Source organism: Nymphalis io, chromosome 16 (genome assembly GCF_905147045.1).
Source record: "Nymphalis io chromosome 16, ilAglIoxx1.1, whole genome shotgun sequence".
NCBI lineage: Eukaryota > Metazoa > Arthropoda > Insecta > Lepidoptera > Nymphalidae > Nymphalis > Nymphalis io.
This window is the reverse complement of record NC_065903.1, coordinates 9618021-9645111: the sequence shown is the minus strand read 5'-3', so window position 1 is coordinate 9645111 and position 27091 is coordinate 9618021. Positions and strand designations below refer to the sequence as shown.

The 27091-nt window shown below is 33.3% G+C and overlaps 1 protein-coding gene and 1 long non-coding RNA gene across 2 annotated transcripts; one reads left to right on the top strand and one right to left on the bottom strand.

Annotated features, from left to right (window-relative positions):
• The first annotated feature begins 13110 nt into the window (after positions 1-13110).
• On the top strand, positions 13111-17302 carry LOC126774361 (uncharacterized). The gene is made up of 2 exons (XR_007669802.1): positions 13111-13266; positions 16876-17302. It is a non-coding gene; the product is annotated as an uncharacterized LOC126774361 (long non-coding RNA).
• A 386-nt stretch (positions 17303-17688) lies between these two features.
• Positions 17689-25278, bottom strand: LOC126774293 (protein arginine N-methyltransferase 7). Its single transcript, XM_050495744.1, has 9 exons — positions 25143-25278; positions 24812-25053; positions 24320-24565; positions 23282-23460; positions 22130-22355; positions 21192-21967; positions 19759-19907; positions 18630-18789; positions 17689-17882 (listed from the first exon to the last, which is right to left on the bottom strand). Exons 1-9 carry the CDS (start codon positions 25199-25201, stop codon positions 17775-17777), a joined length of 2145 nt encoding a protein of 714 aa, XP_050351701.1. The 5' UTR covers positions 25202-25278; the 3' UTR covers positions 17689-17774.
• Positions 25279-27091: the final 1813 nt, after the last annotated feature.

Here is a 27091-nt window from a genome sequence, read left to right as displayed (position 1 = left end):
GAGTAATGTAGTCACCATCTGAATAGATACACTCAATGACATTTTATCTCTACATACTCAAACAGCTTGAGACTATTAAATTGGAAAATAAAATTTTCCAAATAACCGTACTATTATACACCGTATATATATTCTCGATTACCTTAGAATAAGAATTGAACAAAAAGACAAAGTCAAAAATACTTTTATTAATTTCTTTAACGAGCTCTTTTTTAAATATTTCTTGTATTTTAACACGTCATATTTATGTAATAATAGCTGACATATTATATAAATAAAATCTCCTACCTATCTGGTGATGAGATAATCACTTTTAAATTAATATATAGACAGATTTTTAAAATATATAGTTTTCTATATATAAATATATAAAAGTTATTTTAACGCGTTGGCAAATACAAAGCCGAATAAATTAACGTATAATATTAACACACCACTTTTTCGATGTTAAAAATGACATACCTAAAATTATAGTTATAGTATACTGATACAACAAATGTAAATATAATAAATTTAGTTTACATTAAATTATAAATTCCAAGAGCATTTTTTTTTATTATAATGTATCATGTAAAAATATAGATGCCTTTTTATAATAACGTTTTCATCTTGTTAGATAGGAGTAAGATACATTTTTACTTCTATTTAAAATATCAAACATCAAGTGGGTTTTAGTAAGATTTTTTTAGAAGTAAAATCATTATATTCTTCAAAATATTTATCTGTGCGTGGGAAAATTTTTAGATTTAATTTGGTGTTATTTTTTATTTTATTTTTTGCTTATGTGTGCTTGCGTAGGCGATAGCACTTTAATATGTATAAAGTACATGAGTAAAGAAAACAAATTTCAAGTGCGTTAGCAAGAAATATGTAACTGAGATTATATTTTTGAAGCGTATATAAACACTTAAAGTGAATAAGCAGTAGCAATCATAGAAAAAAGTCATAATGAAACGGATGATAGCTCACTAATGAATACTTTTATACACTTAAATTTTGTACATCCTACTCTTAAGATAAAGTAGTTTTCAAATATTATTTTATAACACATTCAAATTTTATGATACGAGTATATGTGAAATAAACGTATCAAATTTCACTATTTTAATTTATTTTCTTCCACTGTCAATCAATATGACAATATTTTTTTTTATTATTGAATGTGTTTTAAAAGCAACATAACAAAGATTCCTTGAATGAACTTCAGTCACGACAACCAATCTCAATCTCCAACCAGAGTAGGAGATGTTATAAAACACAAGTGTGTTTGCAAACACAGGTGCATAACTTAACCCTTATAATCCGACGAAAAGGCGATCAAACGCGGTCGGAAAAAAGGGGCTTTATGAGACATCGGTGTGACATACATACATGACATACTAGCAATAATTATAAGACGTAACAACTTCGTGTAGCAAGATATGTCTCTGAATGAGTAAGGGAATTATACTTAGGCAGTACATAGTATACATAGTACGTAGTATAGTTAGGTACTACCTACTAACATATCCCTACTCTCAAGCAAACATTTGATCAGATATAAAAGACATACTAAAATATTATAAATGGCACCACTTTGAAGATCGAACAAACAAATATTTTGATACGTTTAAAATAAAGAGCCAGTCGTAACCGCCCCGTTTTCATATACCATACGCCAAATCAAAGTAACATTATAAACGGACGTCTTCAATATCATCGTTGAAGGTGACGCTTTGTTAAGAACTTAAAAAATCGATGTCATCTAATCGTGCCTGGAGGGTTGAAACGATAACCTTCGCTTATCTATATGTTTATCCATGTAAAATAAATTAAAAATATATGATGAGGACATTATACGAAGTAAATTGGTAGTAGTATAAAGTCTTACAATTAAAATTGTTTATATGTATGTTCATGTACTTAAAAATTGAACGACTTGGTATAAATGCGAAGATTTAAATTGCACTGTGCAAACAGCTTTTTTATATCACATCATTGACACAATTTGAGGTGGTTATTGCTTTTTAAAATATTTTTAATTATTGTAATACAGACATGCAAATACATTAATGGTTACTTATTTACTAACTAAAATTTAATTTATAGCTTATATTCTTTCGAATAACAGAGAATTCATGGTATTCGAATTTAAGAGTCATTGATAAGTTTCTACCTCTTCCATAAAACCTTATCATTTTATTCGATAAAAAGCAAAATTTTAAATCACGACTAAAACCTTTAAATATATTTGCAATTTATCGTGTAGTCATTTCGATATCTACCTATTTAGCTGTAATTATAGATCTACGGTTTAGCGTAATCAATATGATTAAATATATAATTACACCCATTTCCTTACACGGCATTGATAAAATCAATCGGGGTTTATATGTACGCAATGAATAACATAACATAAATTTATATGCCTTATGTCCTTAATAATAGAGACCATATTGTCAGGTTATTAAGCTCCATTCTCTTCCATACCGACTAAAGCATTAAAGCATCAATAATAATAAATCATAATAACAGGTTACCATAGTATTTCGCTCTCGAAATTAATGAACACTCATTATTTCACACCGGAAAGATAAAGGCGAATAACAAGTATTATACTTGCCCACAGGTAAAGATTTTTATAAACAATAACACTGAAGAAGGTTACAGCTTAACATACTCCAGAGAAAGGGCAGTGCATACGATGACCTGTAATTTATGTTGAATTAATCGGTGATGTATTTAACGGCAATATTTCAAATTTTTTAATGTCAGGTCATGTCGTTGCATATACATAATACTTGAGAATGCGTATTGCTAAATATTAAGTTTAGGAGCTAATTAATTCGCGGGTACTCTTTGACATAAATTTATTTTGTAATTGTTTTAACGTAGGACTTTTTTAAATTTTAAAATATATATAAATAAAAAGCATTTTTAATTGACTCAGAAAAACAGTAGAGCTAAAAAAATCGAAATAGGTACCTGTATATTTTACTTATTATAATTGTAGCTTAAACGTTAATGTCAAAAGAATAATATGTTAAATTTAATTAATTATTAAAAATTTTATTGATAAGGTTTTATGCAAATATTCGCTGTTATCTTTTAAAAAAGTGTGCCGCCCAATTTTGGTAAGATTCGACTTCCAAGGAACACAAAAGCAAAAGAAAATCCAAAACTATTCACGACTAATTTTTACCAGCTGTATAGCTTTACTGGTTTTATTATAAGAGAAGCTGATGCATTACACAAATAAATTTATTAATGCTACAGCAACTTAAATTAATATTGTCAGGTTGTCTCGATAACGTGCTAGACTTCCAACTAAGCACTCCTTGCATATCAAACTAATTTAATGTTATCACTTCACACGTATCGGAAAGTGTTCGTATAAATTTCTAACTGACCTTTCAGCGCGGTATTTATAGACCAAGTCGAAACGCATATTGATATGAAACACTAAATTTTATGCTAATGAGATAGTAGTAGCGAGAGAGGACCTATTTCAAGTGTCGTTGCATCGAACTAACGAGATGAATGTTCTATAGAAACCATTAAGTAAGTTTACCTTTAGTATTTAGCGTTTAGAATTTAAGCTAACTGTGTCAGATTAATTCCCTAAGGTCTTGATTGTATGATTTGACATGAAGACTTAATCAGACTAATATTATAAAGTGGTATTAAAATTGTTTTGTCGTTAGATTAACGCAAAATTTGATTTATCGATCTTTGATAGCAAGTTTTAGCATCGTTTCTCGACATAGACCATAGTATATGTTTATATGATTAGGCGTACAGAAGAACACTGCCAAAAGTATAACAGGAACTTGCAAAATAAAAAAACTTTGTAAAATTTGTAGATATAGTAGACATCTACAGAAACATCTGCGATATAATATATACATCTTGCAAACTAAGGTGTCAATTCCCTTATGACTGTAGTTACACTGGCTTCACCCTTCGAACCGGATCACAACAATACTAAGCATTGTTTTTTGGCGGTATAATATGTTATAAATGGGTGAATAGGTCCAGGCGGGCTTGCACTGAGCTAAGTAAATAAATAACTTGTTTATTAATTATTTATAGTAAAGCAAAGCCAATTTTATATGAGCACTTGAGAATAAATGTTAAGTAAATTGTTAACAAGCCTGGTAATAGTTTTGTTTAAGTTATCAAATTAAACTCGAGTTGCCTTAGAATAAATAGCATGTGATATACTTGTAATTACAATTAATTACAAGTTGTAATATTATGATACCGGGACTGCCAGGGACCTTTGAAGAATTATTAAAGAATTGAATGACACTACTTTTATGAAGAATGCACTATCTGGAGCCCAGATGGTTCGAAAATATAGCGAGTTAAAAACAGGCATGCATCACAGATTTTACCAACCAAATTTGTACCAACTTGGAATGGAGCAGAGAAGAAATATTCTCTTTAAGATTCTTCTTAGGACGCCTCTTAAAAGAGGCATTTGCACTGTAATAAATTTTAAAAGTTTATGCATTGATGTTCGGAATGTCATCACATACGGCACGCTTGGGAGCGTCTATTTACCAGTTAAACTGATGGTAAATATGAACGAATGAATGAATGAAATCTGTAAACATCTATCTTGTTTACATTGATATCTTTAAATTTAGAAGAAGTGGCGAAGTAAAAAGAATAAATCTACTAAGAAAAACAAATTCAAATGGTTTTATCTATTTTATATAATACTAGCGGACCCGGTAGACTTCGTCCTGCCGTACATACATTTTTTCATTTGATGACATACAGACAGCAGAGCTACCTATCAGGTCCAATTGTGTTTTCAAACCATCCAGGAACCCATTAAAAATACACAAAATTTCATCCAAATCAGTCCAGCCGTTTAGCAGTTAGGTGACATCTCACGTATTATATATGATGATACATTTTAATATATGATGATGGTGAGTGGTCACCACAGCTCAGAGACATTAGGCCGTAAGAAATGAAACCTTGGGAATTAACATTTTATGTCCCTAACTGACTCACTCGTCCTGCCAACTGGACCACAACAAAACTAATATTGTGCAATAAAGAACCAAAGAACTTACTGATAATAATCTAAGTGAAAACTGCAATCGATTCTTTATCGAAATTACGATAACCTGGGAATAATCACAGAAAGACAAACTCAGCGGGTGTTTTTTTCTAATTTTGCAATTGTTTGTAATTTTCGATATAAGTAAAAATTATCAGGAAGCGATCGTTATTCTCTTGGTATGCTATCATTTATGAACTTACTAATTGTATAATAATATTTATAGTCATACTAGGAATTTCATTTTTTCCTTAATTATATCGTACAACTAAAATACTGAAACTATTTTTCTTTTTTTTCTGATGAAAAGAAAAGTAATCATTTTCCTTACAAGTCTATTTTACCTCTGATTTTAAGTCATATTGTTTTAGTAACCGTAACCGTGTTAGTTTTATACTTTTTTAATTGTTAGGGGAATCATTTCTTCCTTAGCCTTTCTAAAATTAAAAAGTACACCATTGCTAACGTGAAGTACGCATTTTTTTTGTTATCAAGAATTTCGATTTACTAGATTAAAATAAATTTTATTGGCGCAATACTTGAAAGTCCACTCAATATTCCTATTTCTTAGAATCTAATTCAGCAACTGCATGTATTTGATCAAATTTAATGGTCGTTTAAAACAGGCATAACGTGTAATGCAATGATTGTTAATAAGCCTAAATCAATGATTTTATCGCAATACCTCTATTAAAGATAAATACTGTTATTTATAAATCCGTTGACCTTTTCGTTTGTATATCTATGATTGGTTAGAAATTCATTTTATTAATAACTTATGTACTTAGGTAAACAATCGTATTTACTGCATTCATATTTAAACGTTATTTGTATTAGTACGGCGGCTTAGTACGGCTAAGATATTTTAAATAAAGATATTGTTTCCTTAACATAAAAACTATTATATTATGTCAGGATTAATCCATTATTGGAAAAACTTCAAGGTTTATATATATGCTTCACAATATAAAAGATACATAATAAAATACAATAGAATAATTATGTTTAGTGCAAAGTTCAAAAACCATGATCGAATATAATAAATTATTTAAAAGATCACACACTTTCTAAGTGACCGTTACATACATTAGATATATAGAAACGTGCATTTGTACATCTCGATATCGCATTAGAGTTATGTATCGGCATTACCAAACATAACCGTGGGCTGTTAGGTAGATATTCAATTTATAATCTCAAAGATATTATAAGGTTACAGCGCCCGAGGCGACGGCAAAGGTTAATCGGAGTACCTACGTTTAAAAACCGGTGTTGCCTTGTACAAGAAAATTGCCGTATTTAAGACAATCTAAAACCCTACTGTCTATTGTATATTAAAAGCTTTGTAAATTTAAACACAGCTATTTACTAGGGTTGTAACCAATTGACATGTTTACATATTGATATTTATTCTTTTTTAGCAATAGATCATTAATAATTATATTTGTTTTGTGATATGTATTTTAAATTTCTAGTGGAAAATTTGATGCTGCATATTTTAGACTATAGTAATTACTACATAAACTTACTGGATTTTTTTTGTTTTAGTTTGGACGAATTTATTTAAAAGTTTCTATTTTTTGATATTCTAGCTGATTTACGGCTATTAATATAGTTACTTGTTAATTTGTAGATTTGAGTATTGATAGTTTGGTAATTTATATGTATAGGTAATGAAATAAAAGCTAAATCCATAATTGACATTTGAATTTTTAATAATATTAATAATAACTAAGATTTACATTCACATTCAAATATTAAAAAAAAAAATGTGTTTTTATACATATAAAAAAAATAGTAATATTTATATACACATAAAAAACACTTATTAATGGTTTACACTATATTTAGGTACACTGAATAAATATCTAGCAGCAACACTATCATACATCACATCCCAACAGAGTCATTATGTCAGGCTGTGTGGAGCAATCCTTCGCGATGTGTGTCCGACACTTCGAGACATGAAGTGATAGGAATCGTATGAATAGCTCATTGCTGATGGATTGGCTCATGTTATTTCAATATTTTGAATGATTTGATATGACAGCTTTATATTTAAAAAAAACTATCAGTTGCTTGCGGCTATTCTCTCGTATTTTATTAGTTTCACAACACTTTACTCATACGGATTACTATCTAAATATGAATTCGACTATGCCTCACAAGAAAAAACCTCAGCTAGATCAGAAACTGAATCGATATTACCATATATTGAACTAATTTTATACTAATTACTCATAATACACAAAAATAAAGAAGAAAATTAATATTGCAAAAAAATATTTTTACATAATATATGTATTTGACTAATACACCAGTAACGTATAAGAAAAGTAGACTAAAATTTCATTATATTTTTCGGATTTCGAGATTTATATATTAATTTCAAGTTTTCTATTACCGATATATTAAATATTAAATTCCAAATAACTCACAGGCTACGCCATGTTGAATTTTTAGTATTTGTTACTGTACTGTTAAAAAAAACTTATTATACCTTAAGGAGAAATCGAATGTATTGACGATACATTTTTTATTGATTTGACGATTGATACTGGCAAGCTGAAGAAACAACACATCGAGCCGAGCAGTCAACGGTCTGCGTGTGTCAAGGCTCGTCAACACAGCCACTTATTTCTTCAGACAGCTTAAGCGGACGAAAGCTTTTTATTTATTTTATTTTCCATGCTTTAAATCTGCCAGAAAATAAGGGACATAATAATTTACCTTTTTATTTATATTTGTAGTGTACACACATTTACAATAATGTATTAATTAGTATTTTATAATATGAATATATATTATCTGTGTATCTATCCATCTGTCATCTCGGATGACACACATAGCGGAGCGCAGGAAAATATAATATAATAATAATATCCTGGGACATTTTTCACACACGGCCATCTGATCCCAAATTAAGCTTGTACAGAGCTTGTACTATGGAAACCAGACAATTGATATACTACATATACTATATATACTAGACTCAGGACAAACAGACATGTTCATGCACGCAAATATTTGTCCTGGGTGGGAATCGAACCCACAAACTTCGGCGTGAAAGGCAAGTATCTACCAATATATATATATATATATATGATATATAAAATATATGTATTATTTAATTTGTAATACCTATATTACGACTTGAATTAAAGCACGTTTAAAGGGTGAACATTACAATATTATATTGCATTTGTTGTAGCGGCTCGTAATTATCCCCCTATTAGGCCACCATGCTAATAAAATGGCGCTCCTAAATATACATTGGCATATATTTTATCCGACACATACAGGTTTCCTCACGATGTCTTTTTCTCAAATTAAGCACATGCAAATTCAGTTGTTTTGAATCTCCGTTTTAGTTTCTCGGTCCATCTCGGCTCAAATATAGTACTTGATGTGCATGCTAATAATATGATACGAAAATAATATATTATAGTTACCTTAACATGAAACCATGGAAGAGCAAACTTTTCGAAAGTAACAAGAAATTATAATATAAAATCAATTTATGTCTTAAACTTTTGCGTAATACTTAACAGTAAGTGAACGAGACAAGACACGGTCTACCGCTAGTTCGAAACAGCTGATTCACAATGAACATGTCGTACGTCTGGCAGGCTGTCTATTTATCACGATGTCACTTTTTATTACCGCTAGAAAGACGACTTAAGATTAAATATTAATTACAATAGAAAAAAATGGATATGGAACTATTTGTAAAACAATACTACACAACAACGCTGACAGTGAAGGTTGTGTTAAAATTCATACATTATATTTTTTCGGATGATTTTTTTTTAGTTAACATACAAATCCTACCATTCATTAAGTTTCATTCTCTTAGTTTTATAATAAATGCTAAAAAACGCTATTCAGTAAGAACTAATTCGAAACTCACCGCAGAAAAAAGTCGTGAAATGTCAGAAACTGACATGCAATATGACCATAATATTTGAAACATTTCAAGAATTCACGCATCATCACCATAAGTCAATATTTCACGGGTGAGTAATGAAGTGAGTTTTTTACAGAATAACACTGCTGTACTACAATGTTTGATGTTCGGTTATAAATATGCTATTGATATTTCCGCAGCATCGTAAATGGATTTTTAAGATTTTACGGACAATCAAGCATACACATTATCAATTTCATTTCAGTCAAATATTAATCGTTTCTTATAGAATAACTTTACTGTATATCTCTATAGCATAAAAAGCAATATAAGTAGAAAATCTCATCAGGGGGTCCAAGTAACCGCATTATAAAATGCTAAACACTATTTCCTATACATTGTTGCACTACAGCTAGTTCATACACATTGCTTTGATAATAAATAATTAGATTATTAACATTCGATACTAAATAAGTTGACATTATTGTTAATAGGTAGGTACGCTTGATAATATATGTATGTTACCCAATTTTATAGACCGTTGAAATGTTTCGAATTAAACCAACGGTAAATAAAATAAAATTTTGTATATAACCAGTGTCGGACCATCCGTCCATAAACAAATTATACCATGGTGGAGATCGAATTTGTGCTCTTAAAAAACGCAATAAGGAAATGATAAAATATAATATATTTTAATATATAATGTATATTTCAATTTTCTTAACGTTGCATAGTTTGCTTATATATTGTACGTTATATTTATATAACTGTCATTAAATTTATAAACAATTAAATATTAAAGGAAAATCGATTTTCTTAATGAGATTACGTAACAGCATGTCTGTTTATAATATTTTCTGTAATCTGTAAATAGTATTTTCATTATATAAGTTGATTTCAAATAAAAATACGATAAAAACGAATACAATAATGAAATCAAAAGATGGATAAAAAATACTTTTTTTTTTTTTCTTTTCTTAGTATCAGCAACACAGCAGAAATTTATTCTTTCCGTCTATATGATATATGACTTCACCGGGTCAACTTGGCTGTTTCTCATCCTATTTATATTTAATTCACAAATATCTTCTTAAAAAGTTGCCCCTGATTAAACCTATTTATGGTTTCAATACAAAGCAAAAAATAGTAAGTTGATATACAAAATTGGATCTAAAAGATAAATGTAATTGTAAGATACCAAGGAATTCCGAAGCCATTCTTCACGTGTCATCAAACAAGCAGTTGAAATGCACTAATCACTTCCGAATACTATAAATGGTGTTTAAATATAGCTTGTTTGTCCCCTTATATTTGCTACATTTTTTATTTCTCGAATAATTACTTGTTTATCGCAACCTCTTTGCACATTCTTCATCGGCAAATGCATAATTAAGAAAAACAACTAAATAAGGATGCGTTTTGAACGCCAAACCAGTTTCTTGCCTCTTAAGCAGAGACCTTCCAACGATTAGTTGATACAAAAAACATGACTTTATCTACTTTTGTGCCTACTTATGTCTTCAATGCTCGATTAGAACTGTCAACTGGACCACATGCGTGTCTCCGGATACAAAAGCTGGCGCCACACGAAAGGTATCGTGTTTAATACAATTAAATAAAAATATTTAGTATGTACTTTGACTTATTCGAGTAATAATAGGTAAATTATCGTGATACCTATTCTTTTTACGAATTCTCATAGCGAAGTTGATTGTATGTATAAATAATTTATAATGTTTTATAATTTTCTTTTTACCTATACTAAATTATCTTACTCGTATGGTGCAGGCTTAAAATGATATCGTAATATGCCTTAGGCGCCGTAGGCAATATTTTTTTGTAAAGTAGGTTGGTAGAATTAAGTTTATTCGATAATGTCCACATAATAAACAATGGTTTTTTTAAAGTATTTTCTATGTCTATGAATGATCCACAGTCCAAAAAAACACATTTTATGATACGCCCATCTGTATTCCAAAGACTTAGAAGACAATGAAACTTGACATAAAGCTACCCTACATGAATATAAATACTTAATGCTTTTTCCACTGAATGACATAATGATCACAAACTTTACTTTTTATCCATGTCCAAGTGGCGGTTAAAATAGTTCTTAATTAAATCATGAATGTAGGTTACATTAATAAGTTCTTTAAATACAATTTAAATAACGCAGAGAATAAACATGAGACATTTAAAAAACAAGAGACTAAGTGCTTGTGCAGAGGGATCCTTCTTTAATATAATTATTTCACGACCTGCATGTGATTGTCAGATACGTACATATGTATGTACATTAAGAAGTTTTACGTGATTACGTATACATTTTTTTTTATCATTGAATTTATGAGTAAACTAATGGAAGACTTATTACTGTACCAATATACAATTATATTGTGCGTCTCTATTTAGGTAAAACAGCAATTTAGTGAAGATAGAAGTTTGGCGATATTCTGAACCGTTTTTTATGCCATTTTTTATGTAAGAGGGGGCAAACGAGCCGAAGGCACTCCTGATGGAAATTGACCACAACCGCCCATGGACATGTGCAACACCCGAGGGCTTGTAGGTGCGTTGCCGGCCTTTAAGGAATGAATACGCTCTCTTCTTGAAGGTTGCAAAGTGGTTGTGCGAGGCAGGAAATGCCTTAAAAATTGCGCTGTTGTGGATTTCATCGAGGTAGTGAGGATGGAATTTAGAGTTCTGGCGCGACGTCCGGTAGTGGAATTCAGCAGTCGGTCGGTAAGAACTTGATCGTCGACAATTCGAATTTATCTACGTTGAATGCGGTCAAAGGGAAGAAACTGGTACTGGGGAACTCACACCCAGAGATGAGATGCGCCTTCTAGAGTTTTAGGCGACGAGCCGACGTGAAGTACTGTCTCGCCTTGTTGAGCACATCAAGCTGTTTAGAAGGCAATTTGGCTTTACTTTCCAATTGACCGCGGAACTAAACAACTTTCGAAATCTCGACACCAAGTATCGCGATACTGGCTGTGGCAGCGAGGGAAGTATTCTTAAAATGAGGAGATATGACAATAGGTGACTTTTTTGTGTCGTTTAAAGCGCATACTTTAATCAAAGTTTAATCGCCATTATGCGTATGCCATTAATAATAATATCCTGGGACATTATTCATACACGGCCATTTGATCCCAAATTAAGCAGAGCTTGTACTAAGGAAACCAAAAACTAATATACTACATATACTACTTTTCTTTTGTAAATACATACTTATATAGATAATTACACCCAGACTCAGGACAAACACGCATGTTTATGCACACAAATGTCTGTCCTGGGTGGGAATCGAACCTACAACCTTCAGCATGAAAGGCAAGTATCTACTAATCACGCCAACCGGCTCGTCAATACAAACAAACAAACAATATTATAATTATTATTTTGAATTATTTAATTTAATGAAAAAAATTAAGTACTTTAAAAAATATACTTTTTATAATAATTCAGACTAACTTATAAGGATTGCTTAGCTAGTGTTTAATTAAACACCAAATTCTCTCTTTCTGTCGTTATTGATTTGACATTTGAAAGAAGAAAACACAGCATTGTTTTTTATAAGTAAGGCCGATTATGATAAGACTCTTACAACCAGACAAATCAATGCTGATTTCATATTAACTCCCAATGTATTTAAAATAAACTGCATATAGTAACTGGGATAATATAAAAAAAATTTAAAAAGATAATTAATCATAAGTATATGATATACGTAACAAGTATTTTTTAGTTTTGATGTTATGTTAACGTGAGGTAACAAATACTTTCATATGATTTTAGCTTTTATTTAAAACTATAACAAACATATAAATCATACTTAAAGCATGCTATTAACCGACGAGGAAATTTAAATAAGATTTTTTACAGTAAAAGTAAAGTGTCATAAATCATTTTATTTTACAATGCAAATTATTTATTATTTCATTGTTCGATTGACTTAAAGACACAGCGTCTTTAAGTCAATCATGCGGCATTTATATTACGAGGAGTTATGAAATGTATATTATAAGTAATAAACATTATTCAAAACTGTTACGGACTCAATATACACCTCATACATCAAATCATAATAAAAAATAAAAACCGTTAAACACAGATTCATTCCGCATCCGAGGTTCGATCTGGGCGCTAAGCTGATTTTCTAATAAGCCATAAATAATTAATTAATCGTGTGAGTTCCCGACAGCATAATGAGATTGCGTGAAGTAGCGGCAAAAAGCGTGGTCGAACTACGAGTGTGGAATCGCTGAGTTGCCATTAAGTTTTTCGTGCTACTGCGGTAGGTGATGCTAGATACTAGTTACCATATTTTAACATCCCATCTTTTTACGGAGTTCTGTGGAAGACGTGCCGGATCTTTGATAACGGAACGCGTTTGTTTTGACCGGGTTCGAACCACTGTAAATAATGAATATATAATATTACAACATTTACTTAACGTATGTCTATTATTATTGGTTATATATTCCTTTGTTTATAATAAATACTACAAAGAAACGGCTCTCTATACTTATCTAAATATTTCGCGATATAAAATCTTAGCTTTTGTTTTCATTAATAATATTCTTAATAAATTCATTAAGGTATATATCGTTTCGTTAAATTTGTTTTAAAAATTTTGAGAACAAAATTTACATACAAAAACGTGGTGTTGTCAGTTCTTTCATGTCAATCGCGCACATATGTAGTTGAGAGCCATTAACATGGTTCAACAATGATTAACCGAGGTTGCGTCCGTACTTCTCTTACGTCCGTGTCCTGCACATTAATTTTAACAAGAAAACTAGACGATCACAATTATAACACTATTAGACTAGCAACACTGAATACAATTGATTTTTTGTAATCGTGGTGCCATTAATTTATCTTTAGAAGTTCAATGCTTCATATAGGTTTTCTTTTATATATTTATAAACAATATTTTCTATTTATGTCTTTTAACTTCTTTCTTTTACCTATATTCGGACAATTCACACATTTATACTTCTGTAGATAGCATCCTTGCATCTCTAAGCATCAACGAAAAAAATTGTTAAAGTCGGCAAAAGTCCTTCCAAACTTCGACCCCATTTGTACACCATAGTTAAGACATAAATTTAATTAACAGCCTGTAAATGTCCCACTGCTGGGTTCAGGGTTCCTCTCCTGGTTCGCAGCTTATTTCACCACGTTGCTCCAATGCGTGTTGATTTTTTTGTTTTCTTCATGATGTTTTTCTTCACCGCCGAATACGAGATGAATTATAAACTCAAATTGAGCACATGAAAATCCTTGGACTTAAACCCTCAGTCATCAGTCAAGATACACGCTTTCTAAACCACTAAGCCAAAACTCATCATCACCAAACGCCCTTAGACATTGGCATTGTAAGAAATGTTAACCATCGCTTACATCACCAATGCGCCACCAACCTTGGGAACTAAGATGTTATGTCCCTTGTGCCTGTAATTACACTGGCTCACTCACCCTTCAAACCGGAACACAACAATACCAAGTACTGCTGTTTTGCGGTAGAATATGTGTATATAGGTGTGTATGTAATATACATGCCACATGCGAGCCGAGCCGAGCCGAGCCGATGCCATGCCATGCCAAGCCATGCCAAGCCATGCTAAGCCATGCCACGACAGTTAAAGCCAGGACTGTCCACCAAGCCCGCCTGTAACCATTACTGGCGTCCCATTCGAGTGACAACAGAACTTAATACCCGATCGGCCTATTTCGGAACGTCATTCGTTTTTGTACAAAAATGTTGCGATGTCAACCAAAAATAACGGATGAGATGATGTGGCTATGACAACGAAAAATAACAGTTGTGAATTGGAAAAAGTATTAAGATATAAATATACATTCGATTATTGATATATTGTTATCATTATTACCTTCCCGTTTCATTCAGAAGTGGGATATGAAACGTAATCGCCCTAATGTGTCTGTTGGCGATTATGTCCGCTCGCCTGGATGGTGTGCAAGAACAAAACCATTCCAGCGAAGCTGAAGAGTATCCGCCACCACCCGCTAGTAAACTATTCAAAGGTTTGCTTGAAAAAGAATTTAATAGGGCGATACGTGAACTCGACCAAGAAAACTTCGCCGCTAAGACATTTCTAAGGCCATCGTGCAGCGTCTCTTATTCTGGAATTCGACCCTGAAAGAAATGATGTTACAGTATCGGCGTGGTTAAATAAAATTGACCAGTTTGGAGATATTTATGGCTGGAGTAATCAAGTTAAATCATTCTACCTACAACATAAACTTCGTGGTCAAGTCCAAATACTTGACAAGCCGAACAAGGACGCTAAACAGCTGCCATACCTGGACAAGAACATAAACCCTGAAACCGATCCCTGTCTGCGTTGTTCAAGTGGTAGGCAATGGCGACGGAAACAATGTCTGAACAGCGCCACATCATTATGAATTACAAGGAATTTCCTACGCGTTACCAGCTACTTTGATTTGAGGTGGTGAGGGCTACATGAACATTATTAATACTGGAAGCAAAGATGTCAATTCGAAAACCGGCGAGCTTCTAGCGTGAACAGACAGCTGTGACGAATCAGCCAACAAGCCAAGTCAGGTGAATCCAACCAAGCTACTTTTGTCTAAAATTTTGCAAAAACCTTAACCAAACTCTTTAGTGACTAGAGTTTCAAATTTATGTGGTCTTACAATTCCGTTTGCCTCCATCTTAAGTCACGAATGACATAACTAATAACAGTATAGGTGGGTAGCAATAGGCGTGGTAGCCATAGCCGAAATCAGTATAGAAAGGTTAAATGAAAACGAATACAATTGCTTAATAAATTTATTATTACAATATATGTTGGTTATAACTGACGCGTTCTCGAAATTGTAATCGCGGAGTGTACTCGGACAGTTAATTTGGTAGAAGCCATTAGAATACTTAAAAGAATATTTTAATTGTTTGGTTATCTAAGTAGAATAGTAACTGATCATTGTAAAGCTTTTACAAGCAGGTATTTCCAAAAATTTACTTCAGATAAGCAATTTAAGCACATTAAATTCAATTGCGTGCAATTCAACGCACTAATCGTACGATACTTAAGGCCCTACACGCCACTGACCCTAGTGAATCAGCTAATAATTGTTCTAACGGTCTACCTGATATAATTTGAGAAATAATACTTTTGATTATTATGATTTCACGTAATGAAAGGTCAGTGTGCGATGTAAAGATCCCGGATCGCGTATATGAACCGACTCAGTCCAAGCGTAATAAGGCTAGTGCTCATAATAAAAAACCAGCGTCAAGATGAAAAATAATTTTAACAACCATCGCAAAAATTGTCGTGTTTATAAAAAAAAGGAGACTATATCTCTGAAGGCAGGCCTACAAGTAGTGCTGCTAAGGTTAACACAAAACTAAATAACTTAATGACTTATATTCGAGCCCCTATATAATAAATAGACTCTCTGCGACCCTAGCGTAGTATAGCTCCTGTATCTGACATCTGTAGCCGAGATGGCCCAGTGGTAAGAACGCGTGAATCTTAACCGATGATCGTGGGTTCAAACCCAGGCAAGCACCACTGAATTTTCATGTGCTTAATTTGTTATTATAATTCATCTCGTGCTTGACGGTGGAAGGAAAACATCGTGAGGAAACCTGCATGTGTCGAATTTCACTGAAATTCTGCTACATGTGTATTTCACCAATCCGCATTGGAGCAGCGTGGTGGAATAAGCTCCAAACCTTCTCCTCAAAAAGGGAGAGGAGGCCTTAGCCCAGCAGTGGGACATTCACAGGGTGATACTGTATCTGACAGTGCCAGCACCTCTGACGATCATTTACAGAGCGAAGACCTTATTGACTTACTAGAAAGCTAATCAACATTGGAGTACTCCATTGCGGGGGCAATTGTTACAGGATGGCCGATTGTAACGCCACGCTAATGCCACGCTACATATCGCCACGCCACATGCCATATGCGAGCCAAGCCAAGCCAAGCCAAGCCAAGCCAAGCCAAGCCAAGCCAAGCCAAGCCAAGCCAAGCCAAGCCAAGCCAAGCCAAGCCAAGCCAAGCCATGCCATGCCAAGCCATGCTAAGCCATGCTACGACAGTTAAAGCCAGGACTGTCCACCAAGCCCGCCTGTAACCATTACTGGCGTCCCATTCGAGTGACAACAGAACTTAATACCCGATCGGCCTATTTCGGAACGTCATTCGTTTTTGTACAAAAATGTTGCGATGGCAACCAAAAATAACGGATGAGATGATGTGGCCATGACAACGAAAAATAACAGTTGTGAATTGGAAAAAATATTAAGATATAAATATACATTCGATTATTGATATATTGTTATCATTATTACCTTCCCGTTTCAATAGATTCAGTTTTGCTCGAAGGTAATGTAACAAATGCAATAATAGTTCAAATGTTCATTTTATCCATTTATTTTTCATTATAATTATTATTATATAAAGTTACATTACATATCTATATATTAATGTCATACACAATTATTATTTTAACTACGTATACACTAAAAAGTTTTACTCGAAAGAAGGAGTAACAAAATATAAATAAACTATTAAAAAAAAACATAACCTAAAAATGGTATAAACTTCATCCACGGTTGTAAATGCAGGTAAATAAATAGTATTGTATAATATGTTGTAACATAAAGAGATTTATAATTGTGAGATTATATTTCTTGTAATTAAAATAAAACTATATATTCAGGTAGTCATCGCATAAATATTTATTATTTTGCGTAATATATATATATAAATATATTTATATACGGACGCAAACTATAACGTGTCATTCTTCATTAACCCAGTCTATATGCAGATTGAATTGCCCCTTTTCTAAATCGCATGCTACTTGATAATACCATACATCCGAGTCGGTTACAAGTCTTGAATGTTTCTGAAACAACAGGTATTTATTAATTGGTCTCCATGTAAGAGGTAGAACGTAATTAAAATGGCACCGATGAGGGACAATATTTCCCTTTGAAGATGTTACGTCCCTTGTGCCTGTAGTTACACTGGCTCACTCATCCTTCATATCGGAATGCAACAATACTAATTATTGTTGTTTAGCGGTAGAACATCTGATGAGTGGATGGTGGTGGATAAAGCCCTACCATCTTAATCGTAATTAATAACTAACAGTTAGTCGCTATAACACAGCACAGATAATATAAATATAACAGCTTGTATAATACAATGAAAAACACAGCAAGATAACTACGGTAACAGACAAATGTCATTCGTTAGACAAAAAATAAGAGTTACAATCTCGAATATTTAATTTAAATAATTATTAATTATAATTGTAACGAAATTTCTTTTTAAGATATAATTATGTCATATATACCTAGCGATACATCTCGAAATGTTGGGCTATGTTAAAAATAACTCACTTTCGTCTAAATGTCTCTTGAGCCATTGATTGATGTAGCTGAACAAATATATAATTCATTTGTTAAGTCGTCGTCTCGTTAAATTCCTGCATTATGTTAAAAGCCACAGAAAATGACTATAGTGGTAGTGATTTATAAACAAATGCGTTTGTGTTTGTATACGTGCCCGCAAAAGTACCTTTGTGTGTGTATGTTGGCCCCAGCCAATATACACACACATCCAAACTTTTTTTTATTTTAATACTTACAAGTATCTTCACCGCCTGCCTGGTGTGCAAATCCCAATTAACGTTCTCCCCAAAGGTCGGCCAGTCAACGGGCCCTGAGCTGATTCGATTTTCTCCCACCACCCACACGGCCCATATGGCGAAACCGTTCACTGGATTATCTCCTTCAATTTCTGAATCCCTAAAACATGAAATAGACACACTTTAGTATCGAACCGGTTTCGACAAGATTGAGGAGATTGTAAATAACCTTTTGCGAATGTAGGTATATTCTATGAGACCTTTAGATGCAGATTTACAGTACTGTTGTGTACGTTGAACATGTAAGGCCGCAGACCCGGAGGTCCTTGGTTCAAATCCCAGGTCGGTCATTAGACTTTTTATTAAAAAAGTTATTGAGTTTTCCTGTCGAAAATTCTCAGTAGCAGCCCGGGGTCTGGAAGTTGGAAATGTGTACACTCGTGTCTCGGAAAGCACGTAAAGCCGTAGGTCTTGCGCCTGAACTCTTTCCTGTCGTATCGGATTGCCGTCCTATCGGATTATGAGAGTTAGGAAATAGAGGGTGCACCTGTGTTTGCGCACACACTTGCGCACTATAATATATCCTGCGCAGTTGGCTAATCTCTCTTGAGATTGGCCGCCGTGGCCGAAATCGGTCTGGAGGACTATTAATGCACTCCTAGATAGTACTATGACGTTAAGTACGTAAGGTTGCAATTAATACTAAATAGTTAAAATATTTTTATAAAAAATGTGTATGTATGTTCAAATAAATGATTCAAGTCGTTAAAGATATATCAAAAATATTCACATAACGAAATTGTAGACCATTATTAAAAGTAATTAACAGGAAAGACATATTAGTATGATTTCCAAGGATTTCAAAAAAACATAATTGAATAATGCAAAATAATCAATCTACGTTTTGTACAATATAGCAAAGAAAATGGCTATAGAACAAAATATTACAATAAAAATAGGATTAAACAAATAAATAAATTATTGTTAGTGATGTTCACCTGAGCGACCGCGGGCTAACCTCAAAGAATACGTATGAAAAAAAAACTAATACAACAATATAATTATAATTACAGTTTAAATAAGCTTAGCAGGCGGCACATAACGGATAAAATTTAAATATAAAACTTACACGATTGGATTTTTCCCGTCACATGCGAAGGTAGGCTTCAAATTCTTCATGTCAATATCGAATAGTTTTCTCGGCAGTCCACGACATTTGCAAGGATATTCCCACAGTGGCTGGGCTTCTATTTCCGCGTCGCTGATCATACGAGACTTCTGGAACGTAATTGCAAACATTATTATGTACTTTGTATCCCATATAATGTTGGAAACAACAAAAAAAATGTTATAGGTCGAGCAAATGGGCCGTGTGATGTTAAGTGGTCACCACCACCCATAGACATTGGCGATGTGAGAAAAGAAAACCATCCCTGGTTAATATTTCTCACCAATTACTAATTTACGTCGCCAATCCACCACCAACCTTGGGACCTTAGATGACATGTCCCTTGTGCCTGTAGTTACACTGGCTCAATCACCCTTCAAACCGGAACACAACAATACTGAGTATTGCTGTTTAGCGATAGACTATCTGATGAGTGGGTGGCACCTAACCAAACGAGCTTGCACAAAGCCATACCACCTAGTACATAAAACAGTAATGAATAATGAATGCCGAAAAAGTATTAAAAATTATACTAACTGTACCCGGTTTCACCCGCGTTAAATTTATATTAATTGTTTAAAGTGTTTCAACCCATGATGTAACATTTTCCAACGGTAAAATTCTGTCCTATACTGAAGATATTTATTTATATAAGAAACAAAATTGGCATATTCACAAAATTTATAATAAGTTACGATAATATAAAGTGTGATACACACACCATTATAGGCATTTAGAGACCTAAAAAATCAATTATCATCATACCAAATTTCATCAAAAGAGCTTTCCACATGATGCGAAAATAGACATTTTTTATAAAAAAAAATTTAAAGGAATTCTAGCCTATATGCCACTTATGGTCAACGTAATCTAACCTAAATACACTGGTATGGTAATGTCTGTCATTTTACGGCCTCAATAACAGAACTTTTAGCAAATCAGTATTAATATGTAATCTAAAGAAGCTTGTTTATCTGACACCTCACCCCCCCCCCCCCCCCCGCTTTGGAACATAGTAATGGTGTTTTAAAATGTTTTGAGCCGAGATGGCCCAGTGGTAAGAACGCGTGAATCTTAACCGATGATCGTGGGTTCAAACCCGGGCAAGCACCACTGAATTTTCATATGCTTAATTTGTGATTATAATTCATCTCGTGCTTTACGGTGAAGGAAAACATCGTGAGGAAACCTGCATGTGTCTAATTTCACTGAAATTCTGCCACATGTGTATTCCACCAACCCGCATTGGAGCAGCGTGGTGGAATAAGCTCCAAACCTTCTCCTCAAAAAGAGGAGAGGAGGCCTTTAGCCCAGCAGTGGGACATTCACAGGCTGTTACGGTTACGGTTTAAAATGTAACTAAACACAACAAAAAAGATTAAAACATTAATTACCTCAACAAGTATGTCGAATATAGACATGTCAATTCCCTCACAAACTCCAAGCGGTATCCTTATCTTATGCAAATCTTGAAATTCAACAGGCATAGCCCAAAACTCGCAACTTGAAGGTATAACAGCAATATTATCCTTCAATTTACCGCTATACTTGTACAACAAGTATGCAACTTTTAAATTCTCCCACGGCAGTATTGCCGTACTAAAATTGGGATCACAGACTACATTAGTCACATTCTCTAAAATCTCATCCGTTGGCTCTGAAATTATCTGAACATTATCTATTCCATTTTCTTTAATATAATCATTTAAGATCCCAATATTTAAATTCATATTTTCAATTATGTAAACCGATTTAGCTCCTACTCTAGCGGCAGCCAGCCCAAGAAGGCTACTACCATTTAGGTCTAAAACAACGGAATCATTTGAAACATCTTCTATTACTTTCTGAAGTAATTTTTTACTTCGCCTCCCATCGTTTAAATAGGACACGTGAGTTCTTGAAAGAGCCATATGGACCCCACATTCACAAATGGGTCTTTGATAATGTTTATGTTTTGTTTTCTCGTCTTGTAAATAGAACCACAAGGAGTACTCGTCTTGGCAAGATATCAAAGAGACTTCTGTATGCTTTTCCAATGTCAGTTCCTTTGGTAGATAATAAACTGCTTGCATCCAATGGTCACGCCATGGTATGGAGTCCTTGGGACTTTCTGATGATAAATTAGCATCGGAATGTGCCCACCATGGTGCACAACTCAAGCATATTTTACCTAAAACAATAAAATATTTTTTATTTTTAATGTAACAGAATGGAACAAGAACTTTACCTCATCTCTATAAAAAAGAAAATAAACAATTGAACAACAAAATATGTTTTCCAAAATCCAAAATATTATGACTTTCAATAACAGTAATCTAACAATAATACCCACCTTCAGGGTCCATATTAAGTTCCCACCACATAAAGATCATTTGAGCTCTGCCAGTATTAGTAACTGTAAAGAGCTGTTGGACACTACGTTTCATGTCAATGGAGGAATGACCAGACCAATCATAATAAAATACTGGTATCTGATCAGAGAGCTCTTTGAATGCTTCACGAGGAACTTGCGACAGCTGAATATCATGAACAGCTGCTGAACCTGCACAATCCTTCATCTGAAAATTTTATAATTCATTAATAATATATATAACAAGCTAATGGAAAAATATTCTCGAAATTCTTTTTTGAGACAATGGTTAATATAAAAGCATTAAGCGATTGTGAGCAAATAAAGACCAGTAAGATCTCTATTGTCATTTTCATAGTGTAATCCAATTTATGTGTAATTTATTTATTTCAAAATCGCAGGAGTGTCTCTGGAAAATTCAACACTCAGCTGATAATGACATTATCTTGACAAAATGCCAAATGCATTTTATTCTAACCCTAATTTTGAAGCTAGGATGCAGTTCAAATTAAGAATTTGTAGTAATCATCATTTTCTATTGCTTAATAGACGACCTCATTTCCCTTTATCAAATGGTTATGACTGGCTATCTATAGAGAGGACTTTCATGTCAATTACAGAAGAAAGAAATTTGCTATTACAACCAAAATACGCCATATTTTGTTATAATAATAATAACATCCTGGTACATTTTTCACACACGGCCATCTGATCCCAAATTAAGCTTGTACAAAGCTTGTGCTATGGAAACCAGTCAACTGATATACTACATATATTACTTTTACTTTTGTAAATACATACTTATATAGATAATTACACCCAGACTCAGGACAAACAGACATGTTCATGCACACAAATGTCTATCCTGGGTGGGAATCGAACCCACAACCTTCGGCGTGAAAGGCAAGTGTTCTACCAACCACACCAACTGGCTCGTCAATTTATATATAGTTATGCCATACATTTCCTAATAAAACATTAAATTACATTATTATTAAACAACTTTATTGAACACTCACAAGGAAAAAATAAAGACAAATATAAGTAAAAAAGATTGAATGTTGAAAATTTTTCCTTTGAATATATAAATAAAGAAAAATATAACCAAAATTTAATTCTAAAATTACAAAATACCTTTTTAGGTGTACGTAATAACAGGTTTAAATCTTCATCAACTAAATCATTAAGTTTATTCCATTTTTGCAGTAGCGGGCTTTCGATAACCTGAGCATATATAACAGCTGAATCAGGAATAACAATACAGTCTTCTTCCAGGAGATATTTATGCGCGTGCGAGAAGGTTGACAATGCACCTTGAAATAAAAACACCTTCCATTATTGTTGTTACAACAGTTCACTATATAAAAGAGTAATGATTTATTTCGTAAAAATAAAAGCAAAATTAATATTTACAAAAAAAAACAGATACTTTTGTCATTTAAATTTCATGGGAAATTTTAATGATACAAATCTATTTAAAGTTAGTAGCAATGGCTATTTTCAAAGAATTGCTAAAATTACTACTTTCCCCTATGTTAAGTGTAAAGCTTAATATGTTAGTAGTGGGCAATAGAAAAGACCACGGGATTGAACCTGAAACTTCGAATTTCTATGGTTATAGAGTATGCACTTACAGATTTTGACATTGAGACTACAATCTACAGTTGACCTTTAGTAATCTAGCCCTTCACTAGACTAATCCAACATGCCTATAACAGTGCACAAAAAGCACAGTAACAGCCTGTTAATGTCCCACTACTGGGCTAAGGCCTCCACACCCTTTTGAGGAGAAGGTTTGGAGCTTATTCCACCAGGCTGCTCCAATGCGGGTTGGTAGAATACGCATGCTGCTGAATTTCAATGAAATTAGACACATGCAGGTTTCCTCACTATGTTTTCCTTCAAGTTCAAGCACGAGATAAATTATAAACACAAATTAAGCACATGAAAATTCAGTGGTGCTTGCCCAGGTTAGAACTCACAATCATTGGTTAAGACTCATGTGTTATAACCACTAGGCTATCTTGGCATGAAAAGCACACACCATTGCAAATAGATCTCCTTATTATACATTAATTGAATTTGAAGTAACAATTATGTATCTGTACTCTACTTTCGGTAGTCTGTTTTAATCAATTACGCGACTATTGTAATAAAATATAATATAACTACCTTCACCAATCAATTCAGTATCAAACACTTCAGTAACTAATATATTAGCCTTCTGTTTCATGTCTCCATCATCACCAACTGTCAAATGTGTGGATCTTTTAGGGATGACAGTAATTTTATCAGCTACACCATTTGCTTCTAGAATCTTCATACAACATTCTGCCATAGGCTTGAAAGCTTCACAGGCTATGATTGTATCAGCCCCACAATTTGCTGCCATAATAGACAGTAAACCTGTACCGGTTCCTGTAAAATTAAATTTAACTTGTTATTATTCAAATATATGATTATTTCATAATTTTTTTATTGAATTGAAACATTTCAATATGTGAGAATAACTGAAAATACACAAATAAGAATTTGTTTAATGCGTTTTCATTATAAAAATTGTATGTATAAGTTATAATGTATGCAAATATAATGTAAATGGTTATTTATAATGATAGTCCATTAGAACAATTTATTTTAATTTACATTGATAATGAAACATACCTATATCCAAAACATTTGCTTTCTTGCCATAACTATGCATTTTTTGTATTGCTAGTTGCAAAGCTCTATGATATTTCTTATTTCTTTCTGTATCGTGAAGCATATCAGCAAAAGCTGATCTAGCAATTTCTTGGTGATAGTCGTAATCTTCATGTTGAACGTCCCATTCCGTATCCCCAGTAATTGGATTACGTTTTTGAGTAAAAACTTGCATTTTGATTGTGCTTGTAAAATTTCTCTGGCTGAAAATATTATAATTTGTATAATTTAATTTAGTTTGATTCATAAATTTTCAAATGCCGGTTTATACGTAGATTTATAAAATAAGAACCTTTTATATTTGTTACATAATAAGTAACTGCGAAGTCCTTTAATGGGATCAAATCTCATCTAATATTTAATTATATATGTGTATTTTTGCAATAGAATTTTATTCAAACCAACTTCATCCCATGTGTGAACAGAAATCAGAATGTCAATATCAAACTGTCAGACCGACGCTCATACGCTGTCAAATTTATTGATATTTTTTTCATAGAGAAGTATAGAGTGAGAGTACGTTTAAGTAAATAGGTAAGAAGAAATATCTCTTTCTTTCAAATGCCTGAAAGTGTCTACAAATGTACGAAATAAGTATTGCTATTTTTATACGTTTATTTGGTTGAGATTTATGAATTGTATGAACAGAATAATTTTAAAATAGGCCCTTTCAAAGGCGTGAACTCATCAATTTTGTTATATTCTATCAAGTATTATGTGCGATACTTTAAGTCTCAGCCTCTAGCTCCAGCAGTGCCATTAAATTATTATAAATTTTGTAAGATACTTCTTATACACAAAGATACTTTCTCTTAGCTCTATATTTAATGAGTTCATAATTTGGGAAGATTACAATGTTACATACTTTTTAACATTTTCCTGGACAAAGTATGTACTATTATTAATTATTATTTGTTTAATTACTTATTACCGTACCAATAAATTTAATATTGTCGTTCATCGTTATATTAATTGATCAATGAGAATAATCTGTGTTATAGATTTCTGTAAATTGTGAAATGTCTTAAATATAAATAAAGAATAATTTTTTTAATACACGCAAAAACTACTAATAAATTGAAACATAACTTTTTTTTAAAATGTATAGGCTAGCGCTTGACCGTTATCACACCTGATGGAAAGTGAAATACAGTCTAAGATGGAGCACGCTTGCCTTGAAGATGCCTATTCACTCTAGACTTGAAACTACAATATGTGTAATATTGTAGGTGGTGCGGAAAACGGAGGTCGGGAGGGTATTCCAGACCTTGGCGGTGCGTTGATACGCACCCCCCCTTTCTGATGAAAGGAGGAAGCAAATCGTTTCGTACGTGTCTTAAATACGTCAACTACGTACGGGTGTAGATCTTTTTGATGCCTCGCAGTTCTGTTTTTTTTTTATCGCCGGGAGGGCAATGACTCTACTCCACCTGAAAGACTAAGGTAAGTGGTAGTAGAGTCCAAACGCGACGACAGCCAGTACAGACGGGAAAAACGTTCTGCACTAGCCGCCTTCGCCTTGCCGGCCCGCAAGATGCCTCTTCACGCCTCCACGTTTGAAGGAACCCGGGTTGTAAGAGGAGAGGAACACGTGAGCTGGTAAGGAATTCCATTTTTTGGAAGTGCGACAAAGAAAGGAGTTGCCAAATTTCTTTGTTCGCGATGGAATTGATGTCACAGTTAGGCGGTGACATCGAGAACCAGCTCGCGTGGACTTAAGAAGGAAGGGGGAAGCAGGAATTAGAGAGAATAATTCCTCAGAGCACTCGCCGTGATACAGTCGATAGAAAGCGCTACTACTGTCGGTGATGGGTACAGATACACTTCGGAAAGTTGACGTCAGGTGGAATGGACTCCTCTTGGCGGTAAACAAATACGCTTGAGTCTTGGTAGGATTAAATTTGACTTGGTTATCATCGCCCCAATTCGGTACCTTTTCCAATGTCAAATTGATGTGTTCTACCAAGGCCTCCCTGTGCTCACGAGTTTCTGCAGCTTTAGCTCAGGGACCGGATATGTATCTCTTCGTTACAGTGCTGTCGTCTGCGTACCCAAAGATACCGGGTTTCAGCAGATCGTTTATATGCAGCACGAAGAGTGTAGCGGAGATAATTGATCCTTGAGGAACACCGGCATTAATCGCTATTAGATCAGATGAGAATCCATCTAGGACAACTCGAAATGAAATTAACTTTCTTATTAGACAAGTATTATTAGACAATCAAAGTTAATCGGTAATCG